This window comes from Oncorhynchus mykiss, unplaced genomic scaffold (assembly GCF_013265735.2).
Source record: "Oncorhynchus mykiss isolate Arlee unplaced genomic scaffold, USDA_OmykA_1.1 un_scaffold_182, whole genome shotgun sequence".
NCBI classification, from domain to species: Eukaryota; Metazoa; Chordata; class Actinopteri; order Salmoniformes; family Salmonidae; genus Oncorhynchus; species Oncorhynchus mykiss.
This window is the reverse complement of record NW_023493672.1, coordinates 725,001-741,574: the sequence shown is the minus strand read 5'-3', so window position 1 is coordinate 741,574 and position 16,574 is coordinate 725,001. Positions and strand designations below refer to the sequence as shown.

The window sequence follows — 16,574 nt, the reverse complement described above, 5'->3', positions numbered from 1 at the left end:
TATCCAGTATCCTTTAATATCCTTTAATATCCAGTATCCTTTAATATCCTTTAATATCCAGTATCCTTTCATGTCCAGTATCCTTTAATATCCTTTAATATACAGTATCCTTTAATATCCAGTATCCTTTAATATCCAGTATCCTTTAATATCCTTTAATATCCAGTATCCTTTAATATCCTTTAATATCCAGTATCCTTTAATATCCTTTAATATACAGTATCCTTTAATTTCCAGTATCCTTTAATGTCCAGTATCCTTTAATTAATATCCTTTAATATCCAATATCCTTTAATATCCAGTATCCTTTAATATCCAGTATCCTTTAATGTCCAGTATCCTTTAATATCCTTTAATATCCTTTAATATCCAGTATCCTTTAATGTCCAGTATCCTTTAATATCCAGTATCCTTTATTAATATCCTTTAATGTCCTTTAATATCCAGTATCCTTTAATATCCAGAATCCTTTAATGTCCAGTATCCTTTAATATCCAGTATCCTTTAATATCCAGTATCCTATAATATCCAGTATCCTTTATTGTCCAGTATGAATCATCATAATTTCAATATGTTTGTAATGATCAGCTCCATTATTGTCTAGTTTTTAACTATCTTAGGACTTTTGTCTAAATGACACAAACACAGACACATACCTACATTAACTACGTCTCTCTCTATCAACTCACTCGCTCATCCCTCTCTCTTTCTTTCTTTCTCTCTCTCTCTCTCTCTCTCTCTCTCTCTCTCTCTCTCTCTCTCTCTCTCTCTCTTTATTTTACCTTTCACTCCACAGTGTGACATTCATCCCTTCGTTTCTGGTAGAGGAGCACCGTGCCTCTATGGCCCAGCAGCCTCTGTCATCCATCATGGTGGACGGCCCCTCACCCTGCCCCCTGACACCCTCCCCTACCCCTGCTGGAGGTCCGACCCCTTCCCCTACCCCTCCTGGAGGTCTGACCCCTTCCCCTACCCCTCCTGGAGGTCTGACCCCTTCCCCTACCCCTCCTGGAGGTCTGACCCCTTCCCCTACCCCTCCTGGAGGTCTGACCCCTTCCCCTACTCCCCCTGGAGGTCTAACCCCTTCCCCTACCCCTCCTGGAGCCCCAGATACAGCCTCAACAGTCCCAACTCCAGGTCCAGCTACAGCCCCAAGGCCTCAAGGCCCTTCTCTACCCAGACCTGTAGTATCAGCTACAAGTACAGCTCCAGCCTCAACGCCAACCAAAGGCCCACCCAGACCCCCACCCCCAGACAAGAGGTAAGATCCCGTCTTGAAACTGAAACAAATAACAATAAACATAAAGCCCTAACTCCAACCCTAACCTCAACCCTTACCCTAGCTCTAGCCTCAACCCTTACCCCAGCTCTAGCGTCAACCCCGGCCTCGGTCTCTCAGCCACAGCTCCAATCCAAAGGTAAGCTTCCAACCCTATCTCAAACCCTTGCTTGCTCGAGCGCTTTCTCCAGCCTCAACCCTACACTGACTCTTAAAGCTCCTTTCTTCAACCTCAACCCTACACTGAGTCTTAAAGCTACACCTCAACCCTACACTGAGTCTTAATGCTCCACCTCAACCCTACACTGAGTCTTAAGTCTCCACCTCAACTCTACACTGAGTCTTAAGGCTCCACCTCAACCCTACACTGAGTCTTAAGGCTCCACCTCAACCCTACACTGAGTCTTAAGGCTCCACCTCAACCCTACACTGAGTCTTAAGGCTCCACCTCAACCCTACACTGAGTCTTAAGGCTCCACCTCAACCCTACACTGAGCCTTATAGCTCCACCACAACCCTACACTGAGCCTTAAAGCTCCACCACAACCCTACATTGAGCCTTATAGCTCAACCTCAACCCTACACTGAGCCTTATAGCTCCACCTCAACCCTACACTGAGTCTTAAGGCTCCACCTCAACCCTACACTGAGCCTTATAGCTCCACCACAACCCTACACTGAGCCTTAAAGCTCCACCTCAACCCTACATTGAGCCTTATAGCTCAACCTCAATCCTACACTGAGCCTTATAGCTCCACCTCAACCCTACACTGAGTCTTAAGGCTCCACCTCAAGCCTACACTGAGACTTATAGCTCCACCACAACCCTACACTGAGTCTTAAGGCTCCACCTCAACCCTACACTGAGCCTTATAGCTCCACCACAACCCTACACTGTGCCTTAAAGCTCCACCTCAACCCTACATTGAGCCTTATAGCTCAACCTCAACCCTACACTGAGCCTTATAGCTCCACCTCAACCCTACACTGAGTCTTAAGGCTCCACCTCAACCCTACACTGAGCCTTATAGCTCCACCACAACCCTACACTGAGTCTTAAGGCTCCACCACAACCCTACACTGAGCCTTATAGCTCCACCTCAACCCTACACTGAGTCTTAAGGCTCCACCTCAACCCTACACTGAGCCTTATAGCTCCACCACAACCCTACACTGTGCCTTAAAGCTCCACCTCAACCCTACATTGAGCCTTATAGCTCAACCTCAATCCTACACTGAGCCTTATAGCTCCACCTCAACCCTACACTGAGTCTTAAGGCTCCACCTCAACCCTACACTGAGACTTATAGCTCCACCTCAACCCTACACTTAGGCTCCTTTCTTCAGCCTCAACCCTTCAGCCTCAAGCGAAGGTCAAGCCATGCGTCGTCTGAAACATGACCCGCCAAACCTCGCTCCTTAACACCCAACCGCTGAACCCGGAGGTCAGCCGCACCAATGTGTCAGAGGAAACACTGTCAGCCTGCAGGCGCCCAGCCCGCCACAAGGAGTCACTAGAGAGCGATGAGCCAAGAAAAGCCCCACCCCCCTGCCAAATGCTCCCCTAACCCGGATAACGCTGGGCCAAATGTGCGCCGCCCTATGGGACTCCCGGTCACGGCCGGATCTGACACAGGCTGGGATGTAGGCCACAAAACGTATTTTTTAACATTCATGTGGTATAGAAGGCTATTTTTAGACTCACCTATAGAGCTCAGTACCTCCCTCTCTCTCACCCCCTCCCTCACTCTCTTCCCCCCTCCATCTCTCTCCTCCCCCTCCCTCTCTTTCTTACCCCCTCCCTCTCTCTCACCCCCCCTACCTCTCTCTCACCCCCCTCCCTCTCTCTCCCTCCGCTCCCTCTCTCTTCCTCCCCTCTCTCTCCCCCCCCCTCCCTCTCTCTCCTCCCCCCTCCCTCTCTCTTCCTCCCCTCCCTCTCTCTTCCTCCCCTCTCTCTCTTCCCCCCTCTCTCTCTTCCCCCCTCCCTCTCTCTCTTCCTCCCTCTCTCTCTTCCCCCCTCCATCTCTCTCTTCCCCCCTCCCTCTCTCTCACCCCCCCTCCCTCTCTCTTCCTCCCCCTCCCTCTCTGTCTCCCCCTCTCTGTCTGTCTCTCTCTCCTCCCCCTCCCTCTCTCCTCCCCCTCCCTCTCTCTCCTCCCCCTCCCCTCTCTCCTCCCCCTCCCTCTTCCTCCCCTCTCTCTTCCTCTCTCTCTCTACTACTGCTGTAACATGTTGTAATGCTCTCCACTGCTCCTTTTTACAGACTCCTGCTGTGTAGATATGGCTATCACTCAATATAATGGGCTTATTACCTCACACACACACAGACACACACACACACACAGACAGACAGAGACACAGACACAGAAGAGAGCCCTATTTGGTAAAAGACCTTTGTGGCAACAACAAATAAAACAAAAATAAACAAATAAACAAATAAATAAATAAACAAAGAGAAACATAATATTGATAATTGTATCATAAGGAATAATGTTATAGTTTATACAAAATATTAAAAATGAACATTTTACTGTTTATAAAGCATGTGATCTTTTTCCCTGTAGCCTAATCCCTAAACCCCCACCCTCACCCGTACCACTGAACGAGAGGAGAGGTGTGGATGGAGTGAGAGAGGAGGAGAAGAAAGTGGAGAGGAAGCGAGAGGAGGAGGAGGAGGAGGTGAGAGAGGAAGAAGAGAGAGAGGACGAGATGTTGGTTTATCCTACTAACCTCAGTTGGGCTCAACCTAGAAGGTTAGTAAACGTTGCTGTCCTTCTTTATAGTCTAACGCTGTAGTGCACAGATAATACACACTCGTTGTGACACTCGAGCACGCACACACACCACCCCCTTCACCCTGTTTCTCCCTGTCTCTCCCACAGCGGCTGGTTGGTCAGGCTGCCAGGCACACACACCACCCCCTTCACCCTGTTTATCCCTGTCTCTCCCACAGCGGCTGGTTGGTCAGGCTGCCAGGCACACACACCACCCCCTTCACCCTGTTTCTCCCTGTCTCTCCCACAGCGGCTGGTTGGTCAGGCTGCCAGGCACACACACCACCCCCTTCACCCTGTTTCTCCCTGTCTCTCCCACAGCGGCTGGTTGGTCAGGCTGCCAGGCACACACACCACCCCCTTCACCCTGTTTCTCCCTGTCTCTCCCACAGCGGCTGGTTGGTCAGGCTGCCAGGCACACACACCACCCCCTTCACCCTGTTTCTCCCTGTCTCTCCCACAGCGGCTGGTTGGTCAGGCTGCCAGGCACACACACCACCCCCTTCACCCTGTTTCTCCCTGTCTCTCCCACAGCGGCTGGTTGGTCAGGCTGCCAGGCACACACACCACCCCCTTCATCCTGTTTATCCCTGTCTTTCCCACAGCGGCTGGTTGGTCAGGCTGCCAGGCACACACACCACCCCCTTCACCCTGTTTATCCCTGTCTTTCCCACAGCGGCTGGTTGGTCAGGCTGCCAGGCACACACACCACCCCCTTCATCCTGTTTATCCCTGTCTTTCCCACAGCGGCTGGTTGGTCAGGCTGCCAGGCACACACACCACCCCCTTCATCCTGTTTATCTCTGTCTCTCCCACAGCGGCTGGTTGGTCAGGCTGCCAGGCACACACACCACCCCCTTCATCCTGTTTCTCCCTGTCTTTCCCACAGCGGCTGGTTGGTCAGGCTGCCAGGCACACACACCACCCCCTTCACCCTGTTTATCCCTGTCAGTCCCACATCGGCTGGTTGGTCAGGCTGCCACGCATGCACACCACCCCCTTCATCCTGTTTATCCCTGTCAGTCCCACAGCGGCTGGTTGGTCAGGCTGCCAGGCACACACACCACCCCCTTCATCCTGTTTATCCCTGTCTTTCCCACAGCGGCTGGTTGGTCAGGCTGCCAGGCACACACACCACCCCCTTCATCCTGTTTATCCCTGTCTTTCCCACAGCGGCTGGTTGGTCAGGCTGCCAGGCACACACACCACCCCCTTCATCCTGTTTATCTCTGTCTCTCCCACAGCGGCTGGTTGGTCAGGCTGCCAGGCACACACACCACCCCCTTCATCCTGTTTATCCCTGTCTTTCCCACAGCGGCTGGTTGGTCAGGCTGCCAGGCACACACACCACCCCCTTCATCCTGTTTATCTCTGTCTCTCCCACAGCGGCTGGTTGGTCAGGCTGCCAGGCACACACACCACCCCCTTCATCCTGTTTATCTCTGTCTCTCCCACAGCGGCTGGTTGGTCAGGCTGCCAGGCACACACACCACCCCCTTCACCCTGTTTCTCCCTGTCTCTCCCACAGCGGCTGGTTGGTCAGGCTGCCAGGCACACACACCACCCCCTTCACCCTGTTTCTCCCTGTCTCTCCCACAGCGGCTGGTTGGTCAGGCTGCCAGGCACACACACCACCCCCTTCATCCTGTTTATCCCTGTCTTTCCCACAGCGGCTGGTTGGTCAGGCTGCCAGGCACACACACCACCCCCTTCATCCTGTTTATCTCTGTCTCTCCCACAGCGGCTGGTTGGTCAGGCTGCCAGGCACACACACCACCCCCTTCACCCTGTTTATCCCTGTCTCTCCCACAGCGGCTGGTTGGTCAGGCTGCCAGGCACACACACCACCCCCTTCACCCTGTTTATCCCTGTCTCTCCCACAGCGGCTGGTTGGTCAGGCTGCCAGGCACACACACCACCCCCTTCACCCTGTTTATCCCTGTCTCTCCCACAGCGGCTGGTTGGTCAGGCTGCCAGGCACACACACCACCCCCTTCACCCTGTTTATCCCTGTCTAAAGGCCTAAATCTCTCAGTGCATTCAGAAAGTATTCAGAGCCCTTTGACTTTTTCCAAAATTGTATGTTACAGCCTTATTACATCACAATACCCAATAATGACATCACTATACCCCATAACAACATCACAATACCCCATAACGACATCACAATACCCCATAACGACATCACAATACCCCATAACGACATCACAATATCCCATAACGACATCACAATACCCCATAACGACATCACAATATCCCATAACGACATCACAATACCCCATAACGACATCACAATACCCCATAACGACATCACAATAAATACCCCATAACGACATCACAATAAATACCCCATAACGACATCACAATACCCCATAACGACATCACAATAAATACCCCATAACGACATCACAATAAATACCCCATAACGACATCACAATAAATACCCCATAACGACATCACAATAAATACCCCATAACGACATCACAATACCCCATAACGACATCACAATAAATACCCCATAACGACATCACAATAAATACCCCATAACGACATCACAATAAATACCCCATAACGACATCACAATAAATACCCCATAACGACATCACAATACCCCATAACGACATCACAATACCCCATAACGACATCACAATAAATACCCCATAACGACATCACAATACCCCATAACGACATCACAATACCCCATAACGACACCACAATAAATACCCCATAACGACACCACAATACCCCATAACGACATCACAATAAATACCCCATAACGACATCACAATACCCCATAACGACATCACAATACCCCATAACGACATCACAATACCCCATAACGACATCACAATAAATACCCCATAACGACATCACAATACCCCATAACGACATCACAATAAATACCCCATAATGACATCACAATACCCCATAACGACATCACAATACCCCATAACGACATCACAATACCCCATAACGACATCACAATACCCCATAACGACATCACAATACCCCATAACGACATCACAATAAATACCCCATAATGACATCACAATACCCCATAACGACATCACAATACCCCATAACGACATCACAATACCCCATAACGACATCACAATAAATACCCCATAACGACATCACAATAAATACCCCATAACGACATCACAATACCCCATAACGACATCACAATACCCCATAACGACACCACAATACCCCATAACGACATCACAATAAATACCCCATAACGACATCACAATACCCCATAACGACATCACAATAAATACCCCATAACGACATCACAATACCCCATAACGACATCACAATACCCCATAACGACATCACAATACCCCATAACGACATCACAATAAATACCCCATAACGACATCACAATACCCCATAATGACATCACAATACCCCATAACGACATCACAATACCCCATAACGACATCACAATAAATACCCCATAACGACATCACAATAAATACCCCATAACGACATCACAATACCCCATAACGACATCACAATACCCCATAACGACACCACAATACCCCATAACGACATCACAATACCCCATAACGACATCACAATATCCCATAACGACATCACAATACCCCAAAACGACATCACAATACCCCATAACGACATCACAATACCCCATAACGACATCACAATAAATACCCCATAACGACATCACAATAAATACCCCATAACTTGCAGACCCTCATGCCAAATGGAGTCAGAAGCTTTTTTGAAATCAACAAAGCATGACAAGACTTTGCTTTTGTTTTGTTTATCTGTTTTACGATAGAGAGGATTTTCCCAATGTTGCTGTTGACGCATATCCCTCTCTCTCTCTCTCTCTCTCTCTCTCTCTCTCTCTCTCTCTCTCTCTCTCTCTCTCTCTCTCTCTGTCTCTCTATCTCTCTCTCTTTCTCTCTTTCCCTCCCCCTCTCTCTCGCTCTCTCTCTCTCTCTGTCTCTCTCTGTCTCTCTCTCTCTGTCTCTCCACCCCCGCCCCCCCATGCAGGGTCAAGTTGATGCGTTCTTCAGGCCAGTCTCTGGGCATCAGTATCATGGGAGGGAGAGGGATGGGCAGCAGGCTGAGCAGTGGAGAGGTGATGAGAGGAGTGTTCATTAAACATATCACACCAGACAGCCCTGCTGGACACAACGGCACCCTGAAGACTGGAGACAGGATACTGGAGGTATGGAGAGAGGAGAAGGCAGAGGGGAGAGGATGAGGTGTGTGTTTGTGTATGTATATGTTTGTGATGAGTGTTCATTAAAGAGGTGTGTGTGTGTGTTTCTTCCTTCTGGTGAGTTTTCCTGGCCACACATCACTTGATTCTTCTTCATCTTTTTCGTCATCTTCTTCTTCCACTTCTGCTTCTTTTGCTTCTTCTATTTCTTCTGCTTCTTCTGCTTCTACTTCTTCTTCTACTTCTACTTCTTCTTCTTCTTCTACTTCTTCTTCTTCTGCTTCTTCTGCTTCTTCCTTTGCGTCTTCTTCTGCTTCTTCTTCTTCTGCTTCTGATTCTTCTTCTGATTCTTATTATACTTCTTCTTCTTCTACTTCTTCTTCTACTTCTTCTTCTACTTCTTCTTCTACTTCTTCTTCTGATTCTTCTTCTGCTTCTGATTCTTCTTCTGATTCTTATTATACTTCTTCTTCTTCTACTTCTTCTTCTACTTCTTCTTCTACTTCTTCTTCTACTTCTTCTTCTGATTCTTCTTCTGCTTCTGATTCTTCTTCTGATTCTTATTATACTTCTTCTTCTTCTACTTCTTCTTCTACTTCTTCTTCTACTTCTGCTTCTGCTTCTTCTTCTGATTCTTCTTCTGATTCTTCTTCTTCTTCTTCTACATCTTCTTCTGCTTATTCTTCTACTTCTTCTTCTACTTCTTCTTCTACTTCTTCTTCTACTTCTTCTTCTACTTCTTCTTCTTCTTCTGCTTCTGATTCTTCTTCTGATTCTTATTATACTTCTTCTTCTTCTACTTCTTCTTCTACTTCTTCTTCTACTTCTTCTTCTACTTCTTCTGATTCTTCTTCTGATTCTTCTTCTACTTCTTCTGCTTCTTCTTCTGCTTTTTATTCTTCTGCTTCTACTTCTTCTGATTCTTCTTCTGCTTTTTATTCTTCTGCTTCTACTTCTTCTGCTTCTTCTTCTGCTTCTGCTTCTTCTTCTGCTTCTGATTCTTCATCTGATTCATCTTCTACATCTTCTTCTACTTCTTCTGCTCCTTCTGCTTCTTCTTCTACATCTTTTTCTGCTTCTTCTACTTCTTCTTCTTCTTCTGATTCTTCTTCTTCTTCTGATTCTTCTTCTGCTGCTTTTTATTCTTCTTCTTCTTCTACTTCTTCTTCTACTTCTTCTTCTGATTCTTCTTCTGCTTCTGATTCTTCTTCTGATTCTTATTATACTTCTTCTTCTTCTACTTCTTCTTCTACTTCTTCTTCTACTTCTGCTTCTGCTTCTTCTTCTGATTCTTCTTCTGATTCTTCTTCTTCTTCTTCTACATCTTCTTCTGCTTATTCTTCTACTTATTCTTCTACTTCTTCTTCTACTTCTTCTTCTTCTTCTGCTTCTGATTCTTCTTCTGATTCTTATTATACTTCTTCTTCTTCTACTTCTTCTTCTACTTCTTCTTCTACTTCTTCTTCTACTTCTTCTGATTCTTCTTCTGATTCTTCTTCTACTTCTTCTGCTTCTTCTTCTGCTTTTTATTCTTCTGCTTCTACTTCTTCTGATTCTTCTTCTGCTTTTTATTCTTCTTCTTCTACTTCTTCTGCTTCTTCTTCTGCTTTTTATTCTTCTGCTTCTACTTCTTCTGATTCTTCTTCTACTTCTTCTGCTTCTTCTTCTTCTTCTGCTTTTTATTCTTCTGCTTCTACTTCTTCTGCTTCTTCTTCTGCTTCTGATTCTTCATCTGATTCTTCTTCTACATCTTCTTCTACTTCTTCTGCTCCTTCTGCTTCTTCTTCTACATCTTTTTCTGCTTCTTCTACTTCTTCTTCTTCTTCTGATTCTTCTTCTTCTTCTGCTTCTTCTTTTCTGCTTCTGCTTCTTCTTCTGATTCTTCTTATTTTTCTTCTTCTACTTCTTCTTCTTCTTCTACATCTTCTACATCTTCTACTTCTTCTTCTGCTTGCTCTTTGAAGTCTAGGCCGATTAACTGTAATGCACTGCTGATGTAAAAAGGGCTTCGTGAATGCATTTGATTGGTTGATTTATTTCTGATTGATCAGGTAGGAGGCGTGGATCTGAGAGATGCCAGCCATGAGCAGGCAGTGGAGGCCATCCGTAGTGCTGGAGACCCTGTTGTCTTCCTGGTACAGACTGGACAACACAAATCACAGGTCGGTTTAGTTTAGAACTGCCACTCACATGTACGCATGCACACACATACAAGTCCTCTGATATCATGTGACGTCTCTCTCTCTCTCTGTCTGTCTCTCTCTCTCTCTGTCTCTCTCTCTCTCTCTCTCTCTCTCTCTGTCTCTCTCTCTCTCTCTCTCTTTCTCTCTCTCTCTCTCTCTCTCTCTCTCTGTCTCTCTCTCTCTCTCTCTCTCTCTCTCTGTCTCTCTCACTCTCTCTCTCTCTCTCTCTGTCTCTCTCTCTCTCTTCCTCTCTCTCTCTCTCTCTCTCTCTCTCTCTCTCTCTCTCTCTCTCTCTCTCTCTCTCTCTCTCTTCTGTGTTTCATATCTTCTCCCCGGCAGTCCTCTCCTGTGCTCTCCAACCATGAGAGACAAGCCTCAGCATCACACAGGGACTCACCGAACAACAGGGTTTGTATTAGAATAAGATATATATATTCTGTGTAGAATGTGGATCTATGTACCATAGCATTTGATGTTAGAATATAGAACAGCTGTGCAACTCTATGTTTTGTTCACTAGAAACATAGAGTTGGCTAGAGGGCACATCAATGATGCTGTCAATTGCTAAAACAGGTGCATATTCTATCCAGCTCTTTGTACTTGTGTCACGTCTAGGCTGTGTTGTTGATTCCCATGTGTTTTCATCATAGAGACAGAACTATACCTTTATAAGTCTGTACTCTGTACTCTGTATGTGGTGTGTATTCCCTGTGTGGCCCTGTATATAGATGCCAGAGAGTCACAGTGGTCTGTTCCTTAGTCTCTCCCCCGCCAACCCCTTCACCCCTACTCCCTTTAAGGTTTGTACACCTGTGTGTGAGACTGTGTGTGCCCCCCCCTAACCATAACCCTTAAAAACAGACATACCCTGTTTTCATATACTGCACTTATACAGCCTCTCACTACCACTAATACAGACCTGTCTACATGTGTATATCTATATGGGGTGTGTTTGTTTTGAACACACCCTGTTTTCCTGTGTTTGTCCCCGCGTCTTCAGCCGACAGCCAATAGGACGGTCAGGAGAAGCCCCACAACTGTCTCTGCACCAATCACACGGAGAGACACAGAAGACGACGGCTGGAGTGGGTTACACATACGAGCGCGCACGCACACACACGCCGCACACACACACACACACACACACACACACACACACACACACACACACACACACATCACACACATCACTATAGGCCTGCCAGAATAAGCACTAGTGTCCTAGACACTGACAGGAGGGGATTGAACCAGAATAAGCACTAGTCTCCTAGACACTGAACCAGAATAACCACTAGTCTCCTAGACACTGACAGGAGGGGATGGAACCAGAATAACCACTAGTCTCCTAGACACTGACAGGAGGGGATTGAACCAGAATAACCACTAGTCTCCTAGACACTGACAGGAGGGGATGGAACCAGAATAACCACTAGTCTCCTAGACACTGACAGGAGGGGATTGAACCAGAATAACCACTAGTCTCCTAGACACTGACAGGAGGGGATTGAACCAGAATAAGCACTAGTCTCCTAGACACTGACAGGAGGGGATTGAACCAGAATAACCACTAGTCTCCTAGACACTGACAGAAGGGGATTGAACCAGAATAACCACTAGTCTCCTAGACACTGACAGGAGGGGATTAAACCAGAATAAGCACTAGTCTCCTAGACACTGACAGGAGGGGATTGAACCAGATTAACCGCTGGTCTCCTAGACACTGACAGGAGGGGATTAAACCAGAATAACCACTAGTCTCCTAGACACTGACAGGAGGGGATTAAACCAGAATAACCACTAGTCTCCTAGACACTGACAGGAGGGGATGGAACCAGAATAACCACTAGTCTCCTAGACACTGACAGGAGGGGATTGAACCAGAATAACCACTAGTCTCCTAGACACTGACAGGAGGGGATGGAACCAGAATAACCACTAGTCTCCTAGACACTGACAGGAGGGGATTGAACCAGAATAACCACTAGTCTCCTAGACACTGACAGGAGGGGATTGAACCAGAATAACCACTAGTCCCCTAGACACTGACAGGAGGGGATTGAACCAGAATAACCACTAGTCTCCTAGACACTGACAGGAGGGGATTGAACCAGAATAACCACTAGTCTCCTAGACACTGACAGGAGGGGATTGAACCAGAATAACCACTAGTCTCCTAGACACTGACAGGAGGGGATTGAACCAGAATAAGCACTAGTCTCCTAGACACTGACAGGAGGGGATTGAACCAGAATAACCACTAGTCTCCTAGACACTGACAGGAGGGGATTGAACCAGAATAAGCACTAGTGTCCTAGACACTGAACCAGAATAAGCAATATGACGTTGATTCTCTCTCTCTTTCTCTATATCGCTACTGCTTCCTCTCTGTCCCCCCCCCCCCCCCCCCCCCCGTCCCCCCCCCCCACACAGAGAAGATGATGTCCAGGTATGGAGGTCTGCCAGGTGAGCTCCATATGATAGAACTGGAGAAGAGTCCCCGTGGAGTCACTAGCACCGAGGCCCCGGGACAGGGTCTGGTTCCTGGTCTGGGTCTCAGCCTGACGGAGGACAGGGAAGGTTCCAGAGCCCACCTCGGCGTCTACGTGGCCGGGGTCGACCCCCAGGGGGCGGCGGGGCGAGACGGTCGGATACGGGTGGGAGATGAGCTACTGGAGGTGAGTCAGTGTGTGTGAGAGAGATTAGAGAAAGAGACACCACACTGCAGGTGGCAGTATGCCCCTCTTTCAGTTTGTTTTAATGACTCGTAGAAGCTTCAATGCAGACAGCCATGAATGGAGCTGGCCATGCTGTCACAGAATACAGGATGGCACAGATACAAAGAAGGACCCTCTATGACACCTCTATGATGGCCAGATACAAAGAAGGATCCTCTATCCACCTCTATGATAGCCAGATACAAAGAAATATCCTCTATCCACCTCTATGATGGCCAGATACAAAGAAGGACCCTCTATCCACCTCTATGATGGCCAGATACAAAGAAGGACCCTCTATCCACCTCTATGATGGCACAGATACAAAGAAGGACCCTCTATCCACCTCTATGATGGCACAGATACAAAGAAGGACCCTCTATCCACCTCTATGATGGCCAGATACAAAGAAGGACCCTCTATGCACCTCTATGATTAAATCCCACCAACCCCCCCCTTATATTTAGGATGTTTATAATAGCAATAAGGCACCTCAGGGGGTTTGTGGTATATGGCCAATCTACCACAGCTAAGGGCTGTGTCCAGGCACTCCACGATGTGTCGATCCTGTATGGTCGTAGTCACCAGATCACTACAGCCATTCCTCAACACTGTTGTAGAGGACCACAGCCCCTAACATACAGTACCGTCAGATATAGTAGTAATGTGTAGTATTATATATGATGTCCTGGTTGTAGATCAACGGTCAGATCCTGTATGGTCATAGTAACCAGATCGCTACAGCCATTCCTCAACACTGTTGTAGAGGACCACAGCCCCTAACATACAGTACCGTCAGATATAGTAGTAATGTGTAGTATTATATATTATGTCCTGGTTGTAGATCAACGGTCAGATCCTGTATGGTCGTAGTCACCAGAACGCTACAGCCATCCTCAACGGTGCTCCTTCTAAAGTCCAGATTCTCCTCAGCAGGTACAGTATAGAACCTCGCACCACACAGTAAATGGGATTACACGACACGCTGTTGAGATGCCCCCTTTTTTTGACTTTTCGTGTAGAAGAGTTTGTATCAAATAAAATCAAACCATATCAAAGTCATTTGACTTGTGTTAAAGTCATGTGATTTTACTGTGCTTGAAATATAGTAACTATTATGGATTTATTCGTTGTCAATACGGTGACAATTTAATCAATTGTGACCACCAATTACTTCATTATATTTCCAAGATGGCGACTGTGATGTCTAACAGAGATGTTATTGTTTTGATCAGGAATAAAGCCGCTCTGGCGCAGATGACTCAAGGACCCATGGCTGGGGACTCCTCCTCTTCCTCCCTCCATCCCTCCATCTCTCTCTCCTCTTTTCTCCACCCCTCCATCCACGTCTCTACCTCCCATCCCCCCATTCCTCCCCACTCCTCTGTCGGCACTGCCAGGAACGCCTCCTCCTCCTCCAGCGGGCGATCTGATTGGCCAACGGGCTCCGCTCTGACCCCTGACCTCCTGTGCTGTCCCATAATACCCGGCGTTGACAGCACCATAGAGATCTGTAAAGGACACTTGGGCCTGGGACTCAGCATCGTGGGGGGGTGTGACACGCTACTGGTAAGAGAGACAGAGAGAGGGAGTGTGAGAGAGAGAGAGAGAGAGATGGGAGAAAGAGAGAGCGAGAAAGAGAGAGAGAGAGAGAGAGAAAGAGAGAGATATATAGTGTGTGTTTGTGTGTGTGTACCGTGGAGGTCTGTTAAGGACACACATAACTCGGCCTCATCATCGGGATGATATACTGTAGAACACCCTCTACTGGGGTAACATACCAACTGGTCTGATGATGTACTGTAGAACACCCTCTACTGGGGTAACATACCAACTGGTCTGATGATGTACTGTAGAACACCCTCTACTGGGGTAACATACCAACTGGTCTGATGATGTACTGTAGAACACCCTCTACTGGGGTAACATACCAACTGGTCTGATGATGTACTGTACTGTAGAACACCCTCTACTGGGGTAACATACCAACTGGTCTGATGATGTACTGTAGAACACCCTCTACTGGGATAAAATACCAACTGGTCTGATGATGTACTGTAGAACACCCTCTACTGGGGTAAAATAAAATAGTAGCTTTTATAGTATCTTTTCTCTCTCTTCTCCACCATAATAATCCATGAGGTTAATGATCTCTCTCTTCTCCACCATAATAATCCATGAGGTTAATGATCTCTCTCTTCTCCACCATAATAATCCATGAGGTTAATGATCTCTCTCTTCTCCACCATAATAATCCATGAGGTTAATGATCTCTCTCTTCTCCACCATAATAATCCATGAGGTTAATAATCTCTCTTCTCCACCATAATAATCCATGAGGTTAATGATCTCTCTTCTCCACCATAATAATCCATGAGGTTAATGATCTCTCTTCTCCACCATAATAATCCATGAGGTTAATGATCTCTCTTCTCCACCAGGGGGCCATAATAATCCATGAGGTTAATGATCTCTCTCTTCTCCACCATAATAATCCATGAGGTTAATGATCTCTCTCTTCACCATAATAATCCATGAGGTTAATGATCTCTCTCTTCTCCACCATAATAATCCATGAGGTTAATGATCTCTCTTCTCCACCATAATAATCCATGAGGTCAATGATCTCTCTTCTCCACCATAATAATCCATGAGGTTAATGATCTCTCTTCTCCACCATAATAATCCATGAGGTTAATGATCTCTCTTCTCCACCATAATAATCCATGAGGTTAATGATCTCTCTTCTCCACCATAATAATCTATGAGGTTAATGATCTCTCTCTTCTCCACCATAATAATCCATGAGGTTAATGATCTCTCTCTTCTCCACCATAATAATCCATGAGGTTAATGATCTCTCTCTTCTCCACCATAATAATCCATGAGGTTAATGATCTCTCTGTTCTCCACCATAATAATCCATGAGGTTAATGATCTCTCTCTTCTCCACCAGGGGGCCATTATAATCCATGAGGTTAATGATCTCTCTCTTCTCCACCATAATAATCCACAAGGTTAATGATCGCTCTCTTCTCCACCAGGGGGCCATTATAATCCATGAGGTTAATGATCTCTCTCTTCTCCACCATAATAATCCACGAGGTTAATGATCTCTCTCTTCTCCACCATTATAATCCATGAGGTTAATGATCTCTCTCTTCTCCACCAGGGGGCCATAATAATCCATGAGGTTAATGATCTCACTTCTCCACCATTATAATCCATGAGGTTAATGCTCTCTCTCTCTTCTCCACCAGGGGGCCATAATAATCCTTGAGATTAATGATCTCACTTCTCCACCATTATAATCCATGAGGTTAATGATCTCTCTCTTCTCCACCATTATAATCCATGAGGTTAATGATCTCTCTCTTCTCCACCATAATAATCCATGAGGTTAATGATCTCTCTCTTCTCCACCATAATAA

The 16,574-nt window shown here is 46.6% G+C and overlaps 1 protein-coding gene across 1 annotated transcript in view; it reads left to right on the top strand.

Moving 5' to 3' along the window:
* Positions 1 to 16,574, top strand: part of LOC110517917 (multiple PDZ domain protein) — a 124,521-nt gene that overhangs the window by 77,738 nt on the left and 30,209 nt on the right. Inside the window, exons 19-29 of the mRNA XM_036972588.1 lie at positions 797 to 1,261; positions 1,344 to 1,418; positions 3,842 to 4,030; positions 8,075 to 8,252; positions 10,298 to 10,408; positions 10,769 to 10,837; positions 11,158 to 11,229; positions 11,430 to 11,514; positions 12,860 to 13,104; positions 13,988 to 14,079; positions 14,379 to 14,712. Coding sequence (XP_036828483.1) covers positions 797 to 1,261; positions 1,344 to 1,418; positions 3,842 to 4,030; positions 8,075 to 8,252; positions 10,298 to 10,408; positions 10,769 to 10,837; positions 11,158 to 11,229; positions 11,430 to 11,514; positions 12,860 to 13,104; positions 13,988 to 14,079; positions 14,379 to 14,712 — 1,915 coding nt within the window. The remainder of the gene's footprint in view (positions 1 to 796; positions 1,262 to 1,343; positions 1,419 to 3,841; positions 4,031 to 8,074; positions 8,253 to 10,297; positions 10,409 to 10,768; positions 10,838 to 11,157; positions 11,230 to 11,429; positions 11,515 to 12,859; positions 13,105 to 13,987; positions 14,080 to 14,378; positions 14,713 to 16,574) is intronic.